General features: G+C 34.0%; 1 protein-coding gene across 1 annotated transcript; it reads left to right on the top strand.

The window, feature by feature from the left end:
* The first annotated feature begins 372 nt into the window (after nt 1-372).
* On the top strand, nt 373-23553 carry LOC139100674 (uncharacterized). Its single transcript, XM_070653359.1, has 7 exons — nt 373-834; nt 21105-21442; nt 21678-21986; nt 22048-22154; nt 22330-22392; nt 22500-22553; nt 23531-23553. The coding sequence occupies exons 1-7, from the start codon at nt 811-813 to the stop codon at nt 23551-23553; spliced, it is 918 nt and encodes a 305-aa protein (XP_070509460.1). The 5' UTR covers nt 373-810.
* The last annotated feature ends 32 nt before the right edge of the window (nt 23554-23585 follow it).

The raw sequence follows: 23585 nt of genomic DNA, 5'->3' as shown, positions 1-23585 counted from the left end.
ACCTGTACATACCGTATCAGTGGTGTACCTTACCGTGTCGTTCCGTGCCGTATCAGTACCCCAGCTTCAAAGTCGACTAAATTTCCAAAGAAATGTTAAAAATTTGAATAAAAACTATGGTTTGCCAAAATTAAATGCACAGAGCTGCATAGATGCAAAAGCAGTGTTTCAACAAATCCTAATAAAAATTAATCAACCAAACTTAACAAAAAAATGCGCATCAAGCAAGCCATCACCACACAATATCACATTCATACCATAAATTTTTTTTTGCAGATATTGTACGGTGTGTCTCTTAAGCATCTTGAAATCAAGAGAAGAAAAAGGTTGGAAAAAATTTTTGTGAAGCTGTTGTCAGTATCTTCAGATCGCTCGTTCGGTAAAGACATGAAAAGTTAAGTTTAAGAGATTATTTTCTAGTAACGAAAAAAGCGAAAAAGCAGAGCCTTTTTTGGATATAAACGAAAAAGATTAATAAATTCACTTGTGCAATAGTTTGGAATCGTGAGCGATTTTCGAAGTTTATCGACAGTTCAACGACTATATCGAAAAAGTATTAAGGATAATGTAAAGGATTTATGCATTAATTTTTTAAAAAGTCTCGCTTCAAAGACATTTGTGCTAAAAAAAATTCGCGCTCTATTTTTTATGATTAAACCTTGATATTTATAATCCGAGACTTAATCTTCATATATCTGATAGATTATAGTGCTGAAGTCATTAACATAAACAAAAAATAAAGTAAATAAATACGAAAAGGAAAGGAAGAAAACTGGCAGAAGAATAAAGATATACAAAAAAATACTCAAAATGAAATTGAAAGTGATACTGCTGGTAAGTAAATATTCATGCCTTAGTCAAGGCATTTAATTGACTATTTTTGTGAGATTTCGACAAATATACCCGAACTGCGCAATTTATTAATGGCTTGCAATTGTGTACCTTATGGCTTCCAAGTGGCTGCTTTCATAAAAATTGCCACTTTGATTCCATGCAGGCGCCATTTGACAGCCATGAAAAATCATGTGCAGATCGGGATAGAATATTATTTTAAACTATATCTTGATGTCACTACTGCTATATCCAAATATTTTGTGGATTATGTTACTGCAAATAAATCTCTCCTTAAAAAATATCACGACTGACTGTCTATTTTTTTGTGGAATTTTTGAGTGTGTCTATCAATTGGATATAAAATCCTCATAAAAGAAGGAATTAAAAATAGTCATTAATGATGTCAAACAAATGTATAAAAGATGATGAATTTTTTTTATTGTCTAATACTTTGTATGACTTCTTTTTGTAAGGTTTAAGAAGACTAATAGTGACGAGGTCATTGATCAATCAAATGAATTACGAGGGTTTTATGATAATAAAGTGTGTCTTTAAGTCGTCAGGAATTTGTTAAGATGTGATTTATACAATTTTTTATTAGTTACGAGGCACTTACGCATTATTGAGGTAATAGGAACTTGGTCAAAGTGATAATTTATGAGATTTTGATGCAACGGTTCTCAATTTATACAGTTAGTGTCGTATTGAACTTAAGTGGACAATAATATGTCATAACTAGTCAATGGCAAGTTAATGCCCAGTTGATGTCTAATACTAACGTATTTTCATAGACTCGGAGAAATTTAAGTCTTTACCCTAATAATAATGAACTGTTTGTGAATAAATATATTCGTAAATTTAGTCCAGAGTAGATAATCAGAAATTTTGCTATAAGGATGACTAATAGCATCCGGATGTCACTACCTAAGTAACACAAAGCTCCATCTGAAAACTACATGATAATGTTCGAAGTGTATTTTTACTCTGTTTGTATCTCATATTGATTTTCTTGCTTACTTTGTATCTTTCTGATTACTCAGTTAATGTAACTGGACATTAACTAATGATTCACTATGAAGTGTGTCAACAAAAGTTTAACGACTACTCTGGTCTAGAGTCGTAACACAGTAGAATATCGCAGATCATACATAGTTAAAGTATTCACTTTCTGCTACATAGTAACTTGCTATCTCGAAGTCTCGGTTTTGACAAATTCACGAAATTCAGGCTAAGTTCGAGACTAAGTTCGAGTACAGACTAAGACGAAGATCGAGACTGGGATCAAGAAGAGAATTGAATTTCTCAAAATCACAGTATTGAATTATCTTGAGATCGAGTCTGGGAAATCTTGGTCTCAATCTCGAGAGTCCTTACATGCTCCTTTGTAAAACTTAGGCTACAATAAAATGCCTTCCCTCTGACAGTTCCTGGTTCAAATTGGAAAGTTTGTACAAATTATCTGTTAGGATGCTAAGCTTTCAGCTAAGCTAAGCTACTGTTGACAAGAAATAATTTGAATTTTATCCCGAATGTCAAAATTCAAAAAGCTGCATTTTTACGGTAAAAATGGGTCAATATCATCCAAAACAAAGCTGTCAGGGTAACTTTATGTCTTGATAGTAATATAGCGACCGAATGGTCCTCTAACAATCAACTTGTGTTATTCGGAATTCTCATTTTAATGCCGTCCAAAAAAAAACTCAAAATAGATTTATTTATAGATTTTAAAAACTTGCAAGCCATGCCTATAAATTCTGAAACTTGAGATCATCCAATAATTCTCAAAATTCAAGCTCTACCAAGTTAAGTAAAAATAGTAATTTATAAAATTCCAAAAAAAAAACTCATTTTGAAGAGGAGTTGAAAGATAAATTAGAGTTTAATCCATAAAAGGATTATCCACCCCTTGCATGTGACACGAACGCATAAAAATACAAATCACCAGCTCGCATGCAAATTAATAAGTAAGTTGGAATTTTACTACTTAAAACGTTTTTAACTTCAATCCTTTATAATCGCGATTACCTTCATAAATAAGATGCATGTGCGAATTTATTTGACTTCTTATTTAATATCGGAATGAAATTAAAAAAAATGCTGCATTTCATAGTAAAGTCATTGAATCCATGACAATTTAATCTTTCAATGATCGCACAGACATACAACTTAATATCAGACGTAAAATGTTGCTGGCTGTGCTGCTTTTTGTTTCTGCCAATCATTAATTATAGTTCGCATTTTTCTTGCGTGAATTTCTTGGCTCGTTTTGTTTCCAGAAGAGCTGTCTAGGTCATTTATAGATTTTGGGATTTTTTGAGACAGGTTGCCCGAGCAATACATGTAAAGAAGGATCTATTATGGAGCTTTTAATGCTTTTTTACTAATTCTAAATGGTAAGCGCCATCGTTTGGCGTCCATATGGCTGTCAAAAATTGGAAATCGACTTCCATTTGGCTTGGAAGTAACCCGAGCGACACAAAAAACGATGAACGCACCACGGTGCTTTTAAAGCTCTGCTAAATATCTTTTATTGGTACCAAATGGAAGCCTCGTCCATTTGGCGTCCTTATGACTGTCAAAAATAGGTAACCGGCTTCTATTTGGCTCGGGAGTAACCCGAGCAACAGAAACGTAGAAAGCTCCGTCATGGAGCTTTAAAGGCTGCGCTAAACCTCTTTAATTGACACCAAATGGAATTTGCATCCATTTGGCGTTCATATGGCTGTCAAAAATAGATGATCAGCTTCCATTTGGGTCGGGAGTAACCCGAGTGACACACATTAAGAAGGACCCGCCACGGAGCTTTTAAGACTCCATCAAATCTCTTTTATAAACACCAAATGGAAGCCATATAAACGAAGCCATTAACATAAGAGGTTAGGTTTAGTCTTAAAGACCTCCAAGCCAGAGCCTTCCACACCTGTGTCGGTCGGGTAAATTCAGTTTTATAATCAAAGAAAAGATCTTATAAATAAATCATTGAAAGTAGAAAAACAAGAGCTATAACCTTCCTGATGCAGTAAATCTTTAAGCATTTTTTGACACAAACATTTTGTGTTGACTTGTTTATGGAAATGGAAGGTACACAAAAAAATATGATAATCCAAAAAATTAGAAATGGCAAAAAATTAAAATTCATCATTGAAATTTTGAGTATTTTTTGCACGCCTTGATTCGAGAAAATGCATTTTAATAAGAAATTTATTATGAAATCCTCAATGTATAGCTGATGCCTACATCATGTGAAATGTTAATCATTGAAATTTGAGATGAAACTAGCGTGTTTATAAGGGTACGAAATACAATAGAGAAGGATCGGCTGTTGAAGGCATCTTAATTACAGTTACATATTGTTGAAAGCTATAAACATGCGATAGACAATGAGGAATAAGTTAGATAATTTAATTCAAATTGTTAATCTGTCATCGGTACTTTTGTATTAATACACAAAAAAGAGGTGTCAATTAGGAATTTTGAGGTGTAAAGTGAAGGGTCTTAATGACGCAATTTAGACACATTTTAGCCCTTTAAAGCAGAAATATTTGACGTCGGATTAAGATTTTACATAGATATGTTAAAATTATTATTTTATTATTTTTTGTGTCTGTTGAGGATGGTCATGAATGTTGTGATCAAATTAAAGTCATCGTCTTCCAATCAGGTGAATAAAAATCGTCATTGATGAGGTTTTTGAATGAGTTAAGACATGCATTTATTATTGCTTAAGCATTTTTTTAGTCGACTTCAATGGCACGAGTGTGACTGATAGTAGCTTCAGTGGAATTGCAGTCGCTTTTAATGCAACAGATCGAAACTTCGAGTTTGGATCTGTTTTTGAGCCTTTTTGATATTTTTAATTCCATTGCAATTGGTACAACGACGAATTCTTAAAGTTTTGATGCTGCATGTGCATGCTGACATTCAAATCCAATTTTAAATGCTACGTACCAGTCTTCTTTATTTGTGTCATACAGGATGGTCATTCAGTATCTCCGTTTCTGGGCTACTGAGTAGTCCATAATACTCACTTCTGATTGACACTTGTACAGAGCAACGATGTAATGAAGCTCTAAAGACAACTGAGACAAACAGCATACTCACCAGTTGTACTCATGATCGTGCTTCTTGTCTGTTCAGACTTGTCATATAGACAACACTCTATGCATCTATTGAGACATCGCCCTCTAATGGGAATCGAACCCAACTCCTTACCAAAACATGTCAAAGATACCCGGTCTAGCCACTTTGCCACAGAGGACTAACTATTGCACTGGCAGATTCCCCTATATATATATGACTTGATATCCTCGATTCCACTATATTCTGACATCATACTTTAAAATTAAGTCACGTGCCATTTTCATACCAACAAATATTTCGTCTTAAATTAATTCTATATTTAGAAGAGAATCTTCAAATCTCTGCTGGAATTAAAAAATAATCAGCATAAATCCAGCTCCAAATTAATACTTTGGCATACTTTAAAAGCCAAATCACAACTCTAAATCCAGAAGTAACATTCTCAAATTTCACACATCTTAAGTCAACACTTAAATGAGATAAAATGTGCCATAAAAAGTTGCAAGCTTTAGATAATATCCCAGATGTCTTTTAACGTTGCTTCAATTCTAATAAAAGAAGTTCCAGGAAATAAATCATATGCATAAAAAAAAGAATCAACCTCAAAAAAAGATTCTGCATAGCTTGATGTTAAGAACAGATAAAAATGACTTTTTTTTGTCAACGTCTATAAACAACGCTTTATGTATAGGAATGAACAGGCTCATGTATTCTCGAAAATCGTTAAAAATTATTGTTTTAGTTGGTCATATATCAATCGGAATCAACAAGTTTATCGTCCAGAGTAGCACAAATTAGCTAATCGATCAAAAGTCCGACACCAACTGGATGTGGCTCTGACTTTGTGTCAGTTTTAAACTGAATTTGTTGTGACCCGGACATGGTACCAGATTTAAACTGGATCCGGTGTGACTCTGACGTGGTACCAGATTTGAACCGAATCAAGCACCAAGTCGGAGTCAAACCGGCGTGTTTCTGTATTTTGGACAGATTAACCGACTTGTGCTATTCAGGGATCTGACAATAGAGCTGGATTTCTTGACCTGAAATTTAATTAATTGATACCCAGGGTAACACATGGTCATATTTGGCATCCAATTGGAAGCTACATGATACTCAGAGTCCATTAAGACTCCACACAAGTTCCATTTGCATTCCTCCGCCTCTTCATCAACGGAAGATTGCATTTGATATGATAATAATAATCAATTAGCACTTAAACGCTAAAAATGTGCAATAAAGTTGTTTTTGGTTATGAAACTGCAGCGATTAAGCCAACGCAAAAGAGCCCCATGCCTCATGTCTAATCTCGCGTTATTATCGTCATTATGATTGTCATCATTATAAAAACATCTGATATTGTGTCAAATATTTTGTTTATACAAATTCATTAAATATGCATATTGGAGATGACAGGTAGATGCTTATTAATAAGAAAATAACTATGCTTAACAGACGTCATTTATTGTCTTAAGCTATTTACACTCCTCTTATTCGCCAAAATTCGTATAAAGCATGTAAAGGGTAAATGTGCTGACATCTTACTCATCACATCATGTGTCTCAAAAATGTTAATACGTACCTTTTGGGATTTCATCAAAATGAATGACAATTAAGCACGGAAAGGTTAATCTTGCTAATTGTTGGATGGATCTAGTCAGAAATTTTAACACGAAATCCACAAGCTGTTGATAGGCATGCTGAAAATTTTGACATTTGTTTCGAATGGATTCGATTGAAAAAAAAAACACAAAATTTACATGGGCAAGACATGCAAACTAGGTCGCATAAAATTATATCTTTTTGTCGAAATCAAACTTTATATTAATGTGCAGAGTGAATCAGATTTTTTTGGAGAGGAAATGATTTAAGAGTTTTTGGATTTTATTTGATAAGATTAATAAAAAAATAAGAATAAAAATGCTTTATACTGAATTTTATTTTTTATTGAGCATATCCATTTGTGCACAATTCTAAAAAATTAAAAGTCATAGTTGATCCGCCTTCTATTATTGCGTCAGTTCAAGGTTAAAATGATGATGTAAGGATGATGACAGTGTTTCTGGAAATTTTCAGAGCGCGACACACTGAATATCTGCAGCTTTTGGTGATAAATTAGCGTGTTGTAGAGCATGGGTTAAATATAATTTATCTCCAGGGTATGAGCAGCGCAAGGCTCTATTTGGCAGTCGATTGGTAGCCACATCAGTCCTTACGGATTTCATCGTCTACTTTGTGTCATTCGTGTTGTTTAATATGTTCCAAATGTATTTAAAAGATCTCACTTAATTATTTACTTTACTTCTGGCTTTACACATAAATTGTGATCCAAGGCCTCGTATATATGTGGCTTTAAACTAGCTCTATCGCTGGCTACCTGTATCAATTTGTTACTCGAATATCTAGTTTAAGTTGGTTCGTCGATCTGAATTCTGGCATCAGGACGGAGTAACGCTGACTTGGTATCAGATTTGGTATAAATTAAGTCACGTTAGTTTAGTTAGAGTCACGTCCGTTTGGGGTCAGAATTTTGATCGATTAACCATTTTGTGCTATTCAGAGTAACACATCGATTTCATGACAAATGGTTTGCCTTTTCGGCTAACGTATTTTAGTCTACTCGGGAAGAATTACTATCCCTTACTTCTGTTTATACATATTAAACTGCAAAATGGACTTAATGTCCATAATGAACTAATTAACCGGACAGAGTTTTGTTACCAAAGATTGAAACTCGTAAGTTTTCTTTCCAGTAACACAATCAATCGATATCAATCCCAGATTCAAGCGTAAATTCCAAAACAAATACAATAAAAAAGTCATTTAATTCCAAAATTTTCGGAAATCCCGAACTAAACTATGAGAAAATGATTCCCATATTAGGAAATTTTTAATTTCCACATCGGCATCTGATTCCGCTTCAATTGTTCATCTTTATTCATAATCTCATCCTCATCCAAAACCTGATTCATCCCATGCAAACAACCAACAAAAATTCATATTGACTCAATAATTTCTGGATGATGATGAGATTTAGTGTTTGCCTTCTAAAATTGTCGCGGGAATTCAGATTGCTAACCAGAAAATACTCACACATTACTCATCAAGTATCAATACAAATATTTGTTTTTCTTTCGAGTCACTGGATCTTATGTGAAGACGTAAAGTCTTTTATGAATCTCGTTTTCCCGATTTATAATGCGATTGTTGATTTAAAAAACTTTAATTCCTTCACAAAAAAGCAAAAAGTCGACTTTTGGCAAAAATATTCATCTTGTCTCGCAAAATTCTTGTATTTGCTTCTGCAGCACAAATGATGATAATATTCAAATTAATTTTTTTTGTCCGTTCCTCTTGTGCTTGGTGATACATACACATCTTGTCAGTCATTCAGTCTTGCCAAAGCCAAAAACAGTTTTATGAACGAATTTATTGAGAAGAATTCACGAATTATGTAACTTAAGATAACATTTGTACAGGAACATGCAGAATAAGAAGTTATTATGACAGCCACGTGAATGAAAAGCCAGAGGAGGCCAATTTGTTGCTTGTATTAATCCATAATTTGATCTTACAAGAAACGAAACAAGCCATAAAAGTCCAAAAACACAAACTTAACCTCGTCGTCGATATTTTGTGGATATATTTGAGTTCAGGTGGACAGTCAGAGTTCTTAACAAGCAAAATGATTAATAATAGATGATGACAGTCATATAAAATGTTGCAGATATGGAAATTTGTGTTGACTTCCGTGCGTCATTGGGGTTTATTGATTGACATTCAGATGATTCAGACTAATTGGGGGTCATACACACCTAAATCACGTCCTCGATAAATTTCAAGCTAGTGGATCCTTAGAAATAAGATATCTCCTTTAGTGAGCTATAAGGCTGCATTTGAAAGTTATGCAAATTATTCTTTGTTGCCTGAAATGTTCGAGTTAGGTTAGAAAGTTATAACAGCGTAACAGTTTGTGGATGTCCTAGAAATCAATAGCTTAGTCAATAAATCAAAATCTGCAAAAAAATATCCATGAATAATAAATATTTTCTGCAGTTTAAGATAAGAAAACAGCAGCAATAGCTCTTAAATATTGCGTGGAAGTTGCTGCTGTTTTATATGAAATTGTCCATCCATTCATTCATTAACCTTCGATGGAAAAGAAATCAAATAAAAGTTGAATAAATTTAATAAAAATCTTTTTTATTGTAAGGCGCGGAAGATTACTATCTATGCTATAAATACATCTATTGGAAATATTTAAAACTAAATCGTGGCAAAATTTATCCGATAAAAAGTTGTTGACACATTAATATTCAAATTTGTGTCAAAGAAAATCTTGTCTAATTTCCGATTGTTAGCGTAAATTAAGCATATGACCATATTAGGCTATCTTGGGTTCAATCTCAAGTCATGTCTAATTTTGGAAGCTCTTTTTCCATTTCACCGTTCTAATTAAAAAGCTCTGATCGTGTGATGTGAGCAGTTTTGTGGCACATACTCTAATAGTCGAAGAGCATACTTTCATGGGACAGAAGGGTCAATACGGAACCTTTAAGCGGAATCTTTCTCTGTTAGGGATACTGTGAGCCCACTACTATACAAGGATACCTAGACTAGTATTTTTATGACTTTTTTACTTTTTATACGACTAAGGGGTATATCAGCTCTTATAACACACTCGTGTCCTTGCAATGTAAACATCTTGCAAGTGGTTTGAACCCCTCTATAAACTTTAGTTCTATAGGATGTCCTTATTAGTCGCAATGGGGTGGGGTGTTATATCTCAAGCTCCTCAACTACATAAGCTATTCCGATGTCGAGTCCGAAATTTCCCGGGTAGTCTCCAAATCTCGAGAATTTGTCGAGAACGAGACTTCAAGAAACCTTATCTCACATAATGGAGTTCGGCTAAGACCTTAGATCTTCTTTTATGCATTTTAGATGCACAGGCATGCAGTTTTGTGATGTACCTTATAGTTCGTCTGAGGTTGCATTTTTTTTCGCAGGCCTTAAATTTTGAACGAATCCTAAGAAATTGCTCCCAAGGAGGCAAAGTGCGTGGATTCGAACAAGATCCGCATGCTTCATTTCATGCATTTTAGATACATAGGTCGATATTGCTCCTTAGAAGCCTGATGATAACTCAAAAAGACGGTTTTCAACGTTACCTAATCAGTGAATAGTCTCTATCCAATTAGCACGATATTTAATTTTAATGTACATTCTATCACATATTTTGTTTGTCATTTGACATTAATTATCATCGCTTCTTCATTCTATAGATACATAAAGTTTTTAATGATCAAATGTAATACCTACATATGTAGTTCCGGGAGGTTGATTTACATGAGATGATTCCCAAAAAATTATAATCATTACTGTTTTACGGCCTCAAAAAACCTTTGGAGATTTTACTTAATGAAAAGATTTATGCTGCCAATGAACGTTTTATATTAATTTACATTTTATCACGCGATATTTTGTTATTTGTAGCTATTTATAGTGACTGCTTATAGAATAGGCTAAACAGAAATTTATGGTAAAATATGAATGCATGATGAGAATCGAAAATATCTCCTAAATTGGAATCAGAATTATGTTAATTCAATGTTTATGGTGATTTTGTTGGATATAAGATATGAGGAAAAAGTATGCAAAAATCTTATTTGGAACTCCTTAATCGAATCTTGATTCTGAATGAAATATCGTAGATATTTTAGAGTAATTAATTTCCAATATTTAGTCCATAACGTTGGTGGAAGTTACAGTTAAGAGAAAGGCATAACAGTTAACTTTAAATAGACACAAGAGGCACAAATATACTTATCAATTTCACGCAAAAAATCCGGAACTATTACGGTGTCATTAACATCACTTGACCGATGATGACTTTAAAGATGCTGTCTCATCTCGTCTTCTTATTCCTTTTTTTCTTTAAGTCAAGATGTAAATGCTTCTTCTTGCAAATATCTAAATTGAATTTCAAGTTGTGGAATTTTTGCCGACACAAAAGCTAAAGCTTCAACTTTTTTGTTTTGTAGTTTAGTGGATATTGAATGATTTCCGGATTAGGAGTTGAAGATATTTGCAAAATTTTTGAAAAGCTAATTAGCTTTTGTCTAGCTGTAGACTAATTAAATTGAAGCTAGATTTCTTTATTTTGATTGGCAGCAAATATGGATTTTTGATATTGATGCGGCGACTGATTTGAGATTGACATCGAGACAAGTCGGTAGAGGTCGGTGATGTTATGAACTTCCTTTTTGTATAATTTAGTAGCAAATGCATTGTGACTTTGAAGAAGTTTTTGTCTGTTAGCTGTTCAGCTTATGAGTTATGAATTGATACCCGAGCAAAATAAATGAAAAAGGCTCCGACATGGACCTAAACCTCTTTTATTAACATCAAATAGAAACCGCCTCCGTTTGGCGTCCATATGGTGATGGAGCCTTCTTCACACATAATATGACATTATTGATACAGAGAAGAGGAAGTATTGGAGATTTGTGACAGATAATATTGGAATATCCATGATATCCATCAAGAGGCATATCCATGGGAGAGTTTTGAGGGTCAAATCCTCCCTTTCCATCCCATTTTGGACGAAATTCTTCAATTTGCAAGGATTTTTAGAGACACTCCTTAAAAAATTCTAGTTGTCCCCCTGCACCCATTCCAGACACCTTAAAGCTCACCGTTCAAGCTCCGCGGAGTTCGAAATCCATGAATTCTGTACAGACTAGTCCTCCTTTGCTTGTCAAAAATAAACAAAAACCAGTCGAATGACGATTCCTTAATGTTAATTTAATTGGAAGACTTTGACCATCAAAACTGCATTTTTGCTATGTTCATTCATAACTAGCCAGAGCTTCTTTTTCTCAAGAAATTGAACAAGTTTTGCTTAACAACATTAAGTCACAGAAACATTCTTTAGATGATCTAAAAGTCAAGTGGTAGATTTTGTTCTTAACTATGCAGTCACAGGCTTCTACTTCTTTCAATTCATTAATTCGTACATAATATCGGTCAGTAACGGAGTTTGATCTGTTGAATTTAGGAATTTGTTTCCAAAACATGCACAATAATCAGTAGAATTGGAAGTCTTTTGGAGTTCAATATTTTGACATATTCAAGATGTTGATACTAATATTTTAGAGGCTTAAAGTCATCCTTAACGAATATTTTTTACGACTAAATTAGCATCAATGTATCTAAACAAATGCTTCTGATCCACAAACCATTTACTGTCAATTCTGCACATTAACAATGTACAAATCCAAAATAACTGCACAGCAATCAAAAACACAAGCCAACAAGACTGCTCAGGAATTTTTTGCTTTCTCAATCAATAAAGTTTTGACATTTACTGGCCATCTGATCGACAAAAAAAAAATACACTTTTAGCCACTCGATTTTATAATTAGTTCATCTGATGGCCAGCGTCGACACAAATATGCAAATTTGACTGCAAACTCGAACGACAAAAATGCTTTTCGGCTTTTAAAGTTGTTCACAAAAAACAAAATATGAGCAGCCCGAGTGACACAGATGAAGAAGGCTTTTTAAGGCGCCGTCCATAGGGACCCGTAGGAATTCAGATCATTTAGAAATTGAGCTGGAACTGCGCCGGGCATTTCGTGGATGATGATTTTATAACGAATAAGAATGCACAAAACCACTGTAATCAATAGACCTTGCAGGTTATAGTGGGAGCAGGAACCACTCCTTTGATGACGCTATTGTCAAGCTTATTATCCTTAGCCTCAAAGGATGGCTGTGAACTGCGTTTTCACTACATATGATTCGAAAAAGGACAAGAGAAAAAGTTTCTCATGCCGAGTCTCGAACCCATGACCGCTTGGTCGGTTTCACAATAATTAAGTCCCGAAGTACGAAACCATTCCGCAACCGAGCCATCTCGACTCTTATTACAGGATCCGCTAAACCTCTTTTGTTAACAAAGCATGAAAGCAGAGTTGTCAGATAGGTGCCTACATGTATCATGGTAGCTTTTGACTTTTTCTAGGCATTACTTAAAGAAAGGCAAACAAAAGGACCTTCATGTAGTTTTGCCTAGCCAAAGGCAATACTTAGACACTGCCGACAACTCTGCATGAAAGCTTAAATGCCCCGTGGCCAAGCCTTCTTCATTTGTGTCGCCCGGAGCAAGCATTATGAAATTGGAATTTATGCTCAACTTTAAGTCGCCGATAAAAATCTATCGGAATCGATGCAAAATTCAATTAGACAACGTAAAGATCCAATATAAAATATTTATCGGCGTGTCGAATATTTGACCCTAAGCATCAATAAATTATCACTGCTACTTATTATTATCACATTTGGCCTACAAATTCCGTAAAAGAGTTATAAATTATGGACGGAAAAAATAGAAATTTGAAATTGTGAATATTTTTTTTATATCTTTTATAAATATTATCGTTAATTTCTTCTCTTCAACACACGAGTTATGCCTAACACAAAAAAATAGAGATTTATTCAATAACATCTCTTGACATCGACCAACCGAGTTATTACGGACGAACGATGGAATGAAGTGGCTCGCGAAAGCATCATTTGCACAAATTAAATCTCTTCTATTTTCAAAGAAAATAACAATCAAATATGAATATTGTCGTGAAATATTATTACGAAATTGCTGTATCATTTTTTATGTGAAATGTGTACAGCCTATAAAATATTTTATTGACTATTTAAATAGACGATGTATATAATGAATGATGATGTTGTTTCCTTGTCCACGTGGTGGGTAATGAGTAGCGTCTAAATTGATATTAAGTGGGTCATTAATTGAATATTCTGCAATTTTTTATGTGTGTTAATTTATTTCAAGCATTTTGTAGTTTCCGCTTCATTATGGCGCTATTTCACATTCCTAGCCGACAAGCCTCCTATTGACAAGCCTCATCTTTTCGTGATGGAGACCGTTAATATAAGCTGAATAGTAGGATGGAGTCGTAAAATTATTGTTAATACAGAATTGCATTAACATGGATTAGCCTAGCGATGCTCCATCCTTAAATCAAAGAAAAATGACACAAAAGAAGGCCATGGATCACAATTGATCTGTGTGGTCAGCGAAGCAAATAATTCGGAAGGCACATGACGGAGAAATGGTTAAAAAACCAGCTCCAGTCTATCATGACTCTGGTCTGACACTACATTCGATGAAATTCGGCCTTTGGTCAGGGTCAAGTTAGTTTGAAGTCGGTTTTTTGGGAATTTAACATCTTGTGCTTTTCGGGTAAGCATCCTGAGTGGACAAATATAAGTTAGAACAATTCATCAACTGGACATTAACTTGCCATCAACTAGTTATAATGTATTTTTGTCCACTCGAGGATGTGTTGTTCTAAGGCTGTCTATTCCTAACCAAAGCCTAGCTCTACATATTCTTAAATTTGAGTCACTTTCAAGCTCAAGTTCAAAATAAATCAATCTAAACCAAATTAAACTTGTCATTAAACCCAATAAAAATCTGATTCATCAAAAAAGTTCAAAAATCTATAAAAATAAATTGTCTCTTGATTGATGCAATGCCGGCCTTAAGCAATCTATCCAATCAACAAAATGCCAAAAATGGCATTTTTATGACCCATTTCATTCAAATCATCACTTTGATTCCAAGATAACATCTCTAAATTGGTATGTGCATCGTCAAATTTCAATGATGTGTATTAAATCTAATCTACGTGGGGTCGTTGGAGATGACATCAATCTATCGAGGTTTGTCGACCACGGCGGCCAGTTCAATAACATCCAATTATTTTGATAGCTTTCATCGATGCTCAAAACCAAGTTTTCGTGTCCATCAACATGTTACAAATATACGACAGATGATGCTTTGTCACATGCAACATCACAGACACATGTTGCATGACTTGTCTAGCTAAAACCTGGTTGAAAGTTAACTGCAGCTAAATAACAGCAAGTATATAGACAGTCATGATAACTGCCGACACTTAGTTCAGAATCAAGTGATAACCTCTGGCATCCTAGGCTATTTAATTCCTCTACATGCTCTACTTTTGCATTAAAAATCATTCGTGACATGAAAGTCATGAATTGTTCAAGATAAAAAGCTCTACAACTTATAAGCAGCATACAAAAACTGATAAAAATTGCGAAATTAAAATTTTATATGCAAATGGCATCAATTCGCTCACATGATGTGCTCTTTAACGAACCGTAGAAAAAAAGTCATTATGCTTTTATTATGAATTAAACCAAAAACAATCTGCATAAAATGGTAATGGAAATAAAAGCATCGTGCGATCGTTGAAATAAATTCGCGGGGACTTATCATCAATGTTATTAATTCAAAATTAACATATTGACAGGATGGTTAAGCTTATGCCACATTTAGGTGAGAGAAAAAATTTTTGCGATGACATTTAAAGTTTGCCAGAGAGTTTGACAAAAAATATGTGCCTCGTTCCCAATGAATAAATTAAGTTGATTACGGATTACATCAGTCTTATTTAACATTCTTTCAGAGTTTGTGTTGAGAATTGAAATCAAAGATAAATTAACGGTCATTTAGGATTTGAAAAGTAACGGAAGTTCAAAATTCAAATTGAAGTACAAATATTGAACTTTGGCGCGAAGTTTAAGGAAAAAGTGAGAAATTTTCGTAAAAAATAAATTATTTTAAGCATATGACAACAGAGCACAAGGAAAAGTTAAGAGAGCATTACATGACCAGATTTCACCGATTTCAACAGTCTGAGCATTATTACAAGCAAACGTTCTGTTCATAAAACACGTAAATAGCAATAAATTCTACTTGTCATAATAAATTCAAGAGATGCTGGGTGTAAAAGCCCTCAGAATTATATTGAGATACATATAAAGTTTATATACCTTCCAGACTCCATAAATGTGTTCAAAAATGTCCATATTTGCTTATAAAAAGTAAGAAAAAGATAATCAGTCGAAGTAAACAATGAAATCCACTTTCCTAAAAGAAGAGTGAGAAGAGAAACGACCTTGCTGTCAAGCAATTACAGCATCATCATCATCATCATCGACGTAAATACACAAGCGCGCATGGGCAACTCGTTTATCTCTAAAAATTTATCATTCTTTTGCTTCCACTTACTTTTATTCTTCTTTTTATTACACTCTCATGCTGTGAACATGATTTGTTCTGCTTATTGCTTAATTCCAGACAATATTTACAGACTATGACTTTATCACTCTTAATGTCTATCTTATTCTTAACATTCTACTAGCTTATTTTGCAAAATGTGGGAGTTGACAAATTATTGACTGCTTTAAATGTTACATTTGTTCATGTCCAGTATGAATATATGGTATGGCACTAATGTGAATTACCCCATTTCATACTATATTCGCTGCTTAATTGAGAATGATTGGCATTTGCGAGGTGTTGAATAATGAAGAGATTTGCTAATTGGAATAGATTGTTTTGTGGGTAGAGTAATGGGATTATTGAGCTATAGACTATTGGTTCTCAAACTATGCATGCTAACCCGAATAGCACAAGTCGGTTAGTTGAACCATGTCCGGCAATAGGTCGATGTGACTCAGGCATGATGCTGAATTCAAATTAAATCCGTGACCAAGTCCAGAGTTGTCGGCACGCTCAATTGATTACCCGACCATAGCTTGAAGTTGACTCGGATTTCGTACGCAAAGAAGTGACAAACCGACTTCCTTAATGTGCCATAAAATCGTCATTAAGGAACATCATTTGATAATTAATTAATTTTGAAATTTAACCTCAACGGCTACCGAGACTGAATGTCTTAAAATGACCACTTACCATTAAACGATGCCTAACACAGCACGTGTCCAGACAGATGCATTTTGTTAAGCCATAATCATACTTAATCCGTCAAGCGTGACACACTCAAATCTTAGTCAATAAAATAGCTTAAAATCAGATTTCCGACTGGATTTTCAATTCCATTCTCAAGTCCCATAAATTGTCATAAGACATTCTCATAATTTCACAGTTAATAAATTTTTTGGCAAAACCATTTCCTTTACGTCTAGCTTACCACTCCTTGATATTCATCAAAACAAAATTATTATTCATTTCTCTCGTGCCTTATCTAAACTACATATCTGAAAAAAAATGTCGAAATATTTTAATGTGATACATTTTTGTTCCTCTACGGCACAGCATATCCAAAAATTTATTGACATTTTTATTGATTTCCTGCTAGGCGCTGTGCAAACATAGCATAGAAAATGTCAATGGTGGGTCAAATTTGAGTAAAAATTATCTTGAACAGCTAACGAGATCATAAATATGTGGTTTTATATAAAGCTTAATTGATGTTAATGGGGGTTATCTGAGATCTGCATTAAGAATGAAGATGTGTCAAAAGAAGTTTTCCGCGATGATATCAACAAAGTTGTTTTATGCATAGCTTGTGCTGTAGTTTTTTTGTCGTAAATTAATTAATGATTTGCTTAATTGAGGAAATTTTGTGGGGATTTAAATGCAGATAATAACGTGACTTTTGAGACACGTATGTGTCATAATGTGAGTTCAAAGGATGATTCATACTTACTTAATTTGCTGGCCGTATAGATCAATTGTGATCCGTGACCTTCCATAGATGTCACCTTAAACTAGCTCTATCGCTGGATCAAAGGATGATAAACGCTTTAATAATTGCAAATTTATGTGAAATTAGTTGACTAAAGCTGGATATCAATAATTAGGAGGAGACAGGGATTTAGTGCTCCTCTTTGGATATTAACTTCCAGAGAGAGTCTCACCTTGGTTTCATCATTCCTAATTTCAACTATTCTCAGATTAATATTTCTGGCTCTCGGTCTCGAGATTTGTCTAGACCAATACTTCGAAGAGTTCCCTTGTAGTCAAGATCTTGGTCCGGTATCGGTCGCAGTCTCGAAATGCAGTCTTATAAATCATTATGGACATATAATTAATTGATTTAGAACTGTGTTCTCTAAACTCTGTTTCGCTTTTTGAAATGTTATGAACCGCATGCTGTGTGCAGTTTCGATCGATTACCACCAAGGTGCGCTATTTGACAAAAAATTTTGGACAACACTGATCTAGAGTATTAAGTAATTATATTGATTAAGTATCTTGTTTGAGCGTTCTGATTGTGCCTGAAAATTAAACATCAGAATGACTGACGTCATTAACGACGTATAATTCTCAGTCACTATCAGAATGCTCAAAAACAATATACAGACTTAGATTGATGTTGATCTAACAAAAAAAAGTATAATTCTAAAATTCTAATTCCGATTAAAGGATCTAGAATTGGGACTCGAACCCACGTTCTTCGTTTCTTACTCGAATGCTCCTATTACTGAGCTTTCGCACCTTGTTCGACTATTTGACTAAAAGCAGTATAAAAAGTGGATCTAGAGAATGGGACTCGAACCCACAATTCTACGATTTTCGTGTTCATGCCTATGTCACTGAGTTATCGGGGTTAATTCAACCATATGGTAAAAGCCGTATAAGAATTATCTCGAAACTTTCTGTATCCCCCTTAACTATACTCCCAACTCTACTGCTGTACTCTTTATGATGCACTGTTGATAGGTCATTAAAAAATCTCATTCCAACAATCGAGTTTTGAACTCGCAAAATGGAAATAGAATCGATTGAATACTAAACAATAGCTGTATTGCAACTGCTTCAGTATTGTAGCTTGTTATTCAATTCTATCGTCATTATCTTGCAGACAATCCGACTCTCAAACTGAACAATATGCTAAATATCTACTTAAAACTAGTTCTTCAATATCAATTTCCATTCCAATAGTCATCATCATAAACAAAAATCTAATAATTCCGAATTTGTCTCATAAACTCTAATGTCATAAACTGTACTGCAATCCATAAATAAATCCGATATTATTCAGACATCATCTGGCCATGTTATTCAAATTTATTTATATTTCGATTCTCGAGACTTGCTTATTTTTTTCTCATCGTAAATCCACATGATGAATAAATCTATCCACAAAAAAAACGTACGTTTGCAAATATTTAAGTCTGTTTACTAATTAGTATTCATTATCATCTTATCATGACTACTTCCTTAAAGAAATTCTTTTGATGGCTATTTTCGCACACACTGTGCGAAACACGTTTCAATGTCCATAAATTTTCTTCTGTCACTACATACCATTCAAGTTCATTGATTAAGCTTAAAAAAGAATCGAGTTTTTTGATAAATTGCAGATTTGAATGCATGAAGGATGACTTTGGTGCTGATATTGGATTAATTTTTAAAATCGAGTTGAAGGTTCTTGCTTTAAATGACACGAAATTAAACAAGAGGCAGTAAATTTCAGATGTGGAACTAATTTTTGCTTGTTTTCAATGACTTGATTGTCTTCCTTGTGATACAATCTGTCGATACAATGCAGCCATTGTTAGTCATCAATACTGCATGAAATACTCGCGTGACACGCCATATTGATTAAAATTATATCCATCACATCTGCTCAATTTGGCATAAAATATCAAAATATCCCACAATATCAATATTTCGATCTTATTGTTTACTTTTATGTCATACCTCATTTGTATTATTCTGTATACATCTCTTCTTACTGTCGATTGAATATGCGACTTTTTGATATTGAAGAGGAAGCAAATAAAAAATTGATGATGCCAATTGTGAATAACAATCTAACGTGTCTACAATAAAAAAAAATAAGAATCTCCTATACAGAAGAATCAAGTCGATGAGTCATAAAATGTAGCATTCCTAAAACTACGTGAAATGGAAAGTTTAAATACTTGAAAATAAAGAATTAATTTGTTTAATTTTGAATGGAATTAGGAAGTAAAGACCGGAATAGTTATGCTTAATTAACACAAATTTGTTCAGCATCTCTGTTAATTGGTTGTAATTTTTTGAGGGGATTTAATGCTGTTGGATGTTGAGAATTTGTTCTTAGTTTGTTTGTTGATTTATGGAACTGACATTTAGTCACGAATTGAAAGTTTGTAGGCATTCTCGAGTGGAACAGGTTGCGATTAGACGACTGTATGTCTAATGATGAACCTGACACTTCGATTGATTGCAAACTGTTCAACTTGGGAATAGACTTACAAATTTTCAAAGATTCTATTCCACCTGTCATTGGCGCAATGGTAAAAATGGGACTACATTAGCCGACACGTTGACATCAGGATAACTTTGCGTCTTATCGTTGATTCAACAACGTGGGATGGGCTCTAGCAATCACATTGTACATTTTACTGTTCGGTTTGATTTTGGGAAACGGATGATTGTGAATGGACAAAAATACTTTAGAACTAGTCCTCAACTGGACATTAACTTGCAATCAACTAGTTATAGTCATATGAAGTTTGAATCGATTTAGAGCTTTTGTTGATTTCCCTAGGCTAGCAAGGGACATAGTGTATAACTTATTAGGTTAATCTATCATCAAGTGATGTGATCATATTGCAGTGTATCAAGAGAAATTGTTGATCTAAAAGAAAAAGTATAATTCTGAATAACGGATCCCGGATTGGGACTTGAAACCACGTCCTACGATTCTCAGTCGGATGCTCCTACCACTGAGCTATTGGAGCTTATTCGACTATATGGCAAAGTGCCTTGTAAAAATTTTAAATCCCTTAGTTCTGCAATTCCTATGATACACCGTTCATAGGTCATTACAGGAAATCCATTCCGAACGAAAATTAACTCATGGATATCGACAATTCCTCAGAATTAGTTCTTGACTCGCCTTTATTCATTAAAAATTAATTGAATATCGAGACTAATTAGCAATTTACATGTCAAATAATGACAATTTCCTGATTTATCTTACAAAATATACTTCTATACCTTAATATTTATCGCAATCCCTTCTAATGAAGATAAATGCGTCTAACCAATTCTACATACTCAAAAAAGTCTACAGCTGTGAAAAAGACTTGTTGCTTTAATCAATAGTAAACACGCATACTCATCTATGTTAACGCTAAACTCAAAAGTCCAAAGCAACAAGAGATCCCATATAAGTTGAAAATTTAAAGAGCAAATAATATTGCTTCCGTTCCGTTCCAAACGTATTGATAATTCATATAAATAATATAGTAGTAGGCTGTTAAGTCAAACACAAAATATGACCTTCAAAATCACAAATGCAAAAAATCTTTTTTTATTATCTTTTTTGCAGATACAGTTAATAATACATTGCTCCTATGCCGCGATCGATGAATCACGGTCAAAAATTAGTAAAGGAATCAAAATTGTTGATATTGATGAGAAAGATCGTACACAATATGATGAAAGAGGCTTAGATCAGAGAGCGTATAATTATGGTGTTGAGATTGATAAAGATGCACAATTTAATCACCAGACACGCGGACCTGATGGCATAACATATGGCTGTTATGGATATCTTGATGAATATGGTAATTTACAGTCAAGTCATTATATTGCTGATGCTAGAGGTTTTCGGCTGTTAAGAACAACAGATGCTGTCGAAGTCTTTCCAGTTGCTACAGAATCAAAGTAAGTGTTGGGGCAGGGGTGGGCAACCTTTGTGCTGCGGCACCTTAAAATGGCGTCATGAACCATATGCTGTGTGCAGTGTTGATTGATGCTTACTGCTAAGGTGTGCCGCGAAGAATAAAAGGTTGAGAACCACTGTGCTAGAGATTAAAATTAGCAAAATTGGACAGAGATGTGTCCACACCCTGAAAGAATAAATTCATTAACTTAAAATCTTAATTCTATTCACACATAGATCATTGGATTTAAGCGATGGCAAACAGTCGAGAGGCAAATTTACACAATTCAAAGATCTTTATTTTCCAAAAGGCTGTGGTAGCTTAGAATTTGATTTACAGCAACGCCAAATAAACGTACACCATCAAATATCACCATTTGCTCAATCATTTAAATCATCAGTCGATGATCTTGATGATGATGACAATGTTCCATCAGCACAGACATTTAATGAACAATTTGCACCGGCACCAGAGCGATTTTCAGGACAGAGACAGAGAAAGGGAAATAAAAATGATGGCTTTTATTATCCAGATTTCTCCGGACGGTACGAATTCGCACAAAATTCAATTTAAAGTCAGTTCCAAAAATCTCAAAATTTATTACAGATATATTCATGATAATCGTGGAGCTTATGTGCACGATAACAGAGGATTATATGTTCACATTCCAGGCCCAGAAGGACCACCTGCTCTACCGTATGATCATATTACTGGTAAGTGTTAAACTTAATGATGCAAATCTCAGCTAAACGTCAATCCAATCTAATTTACATTGGAATTTTGTTTGCTTTGTTTTGTTGCTTAGGACCATTTGGTAAGACATAATGGATGGCTGAAAATTAGTTTGAATTTTTTTGTATTGATAAATTGAAAATAATAATATTCAAGGACCTGATGGACCTGAAGGTGGATTTGGAGGCGTAGGAGGAGTTGGAGGTTTCGGACCAAATGGTAAGGCATATGGTTTTTTTTTGAGTTTTGAGGAAGAATGAGGACTCAAAAAGTAGATAATTTGAAGGTTATAGATATGAGTAACTTAATTTGGACAATTTTAATAGGTCCCGGAGGACCAGGAGGGCCAGGAGGCCCCGGAGGACCAGGCGGACCAGGAGGTAAGAACCATTTTTGATTTAATATTCAATATTGAGTTGCAAGCTTTGAAGTTCATATGATAGGCTGGGTGACTTTGTGAGACACGAGATTTCAGTAATCAGACATTGTAGAGAGCCTGGATTTGAAGTATCAGCTCCGACCTATTGATTTAATGGCTTATCAATTGGTTTGACAGCCTAAAACTATGTCTAAATGCTTATTTTAATGATTTTTAAATTTTAATGACAAAAACACGTGAATTTTTTTAACTGAAAATTTTCAAAAATATTTAAATTTTTCAAAACCGTTAGAAAGTTTGAATGTCAAGAAACTGAATTTCTGTATTAAAAGTGTTTCACGCCCATTTTAACACTTTGAATGATTCACTTAAATTTTAAAATTCACCTCCGCTAAATTATGACAATAATTTACTGTCATAATCATCTTGTTTAAACAAATTTGCATATGTTACAGAGCTAATTTGTAAAGTCACTAAAAATCACTTAGATAATCCCAAAAAAGTAATGCAAATTTCTCTTAAATACTCTCATATTCCGGCTCAAATGAAACTTATTAATCACAAGAGATAACGAGATGTTTTAGCAGTCATTTTGGCTAATTAACAGTCGAATAATGAATCGAAATGTGCGAAACATCATCAACTGTTTAGACACACATCAAGTGATGTCTTAAAGATTAGCAAAATATTTGCAATAAAATGAAATGGATATTGTTGCATAAATTGTGTGCCTTAAACAGTATAATAAATTATCATGTAGGTGTTTACTTACAATTAAACGTTTACACCTACTGAATTTCACTTCTAACAATACATTTCGCTAATCGGTGCTATTAGTAATGTCTCACAAAGCGCAGCTTATTATGGAAACTTTGGAATTCCATTCAAATTTTGCTTTACTCGATAAATTAGATGAAGGTGTTGCAAAATGCTTTAATTATGTAATTTTTACAATTTCTCTTTTGTCTTGAATTTCAGGGCCACCAGGTATGAATTATTGAAATTTTTGAAGTCATCTTTTATAACTTGTTTT

This window comes from Chironomus tepperi, unplaced genomic scaffold (genome assembly GCF_022539635.2).
Source record: "Chironomus tepperi strain 1889 unplaced genomic scaffold, CSIRO-AGI_Ctep_v1 contig_68, whole genome shotgun sequence".
NCBI lineage: Eukaryota > Metazoa > Arthropoda > Insecta > Diptera > Chironomidae > Chironomus > Chironomus tepperi.
The sequence above is the reverse complement of the archived record's forward strand: the minus strand, read 5'-3'. Positions and strand labels throughout refer to the sequence as shown.

Excerpts from the sequence above, each read along its gene's own strand:
- LOC139100674 (XM_070653359.1), top strand. The coding sequence starts at position 811 with ATGAAATTGAAAGTGATACTGCTG. Across the intron at positions 835-21,104 it reads AATTGAAAGTGATACTGCTG|ATACAGTTAATAATACATTG; the intron begins GTAAGTAAATAT and ends TCTTTTTTGCAG. Across the intron at positions 22,155-22,329 it reads ACCGTATGATCATATTACTG|GACCTGATGGACCTGAAGGT; the intron begins GTAAGTGTTAAA and ends ATAATATTCAAG.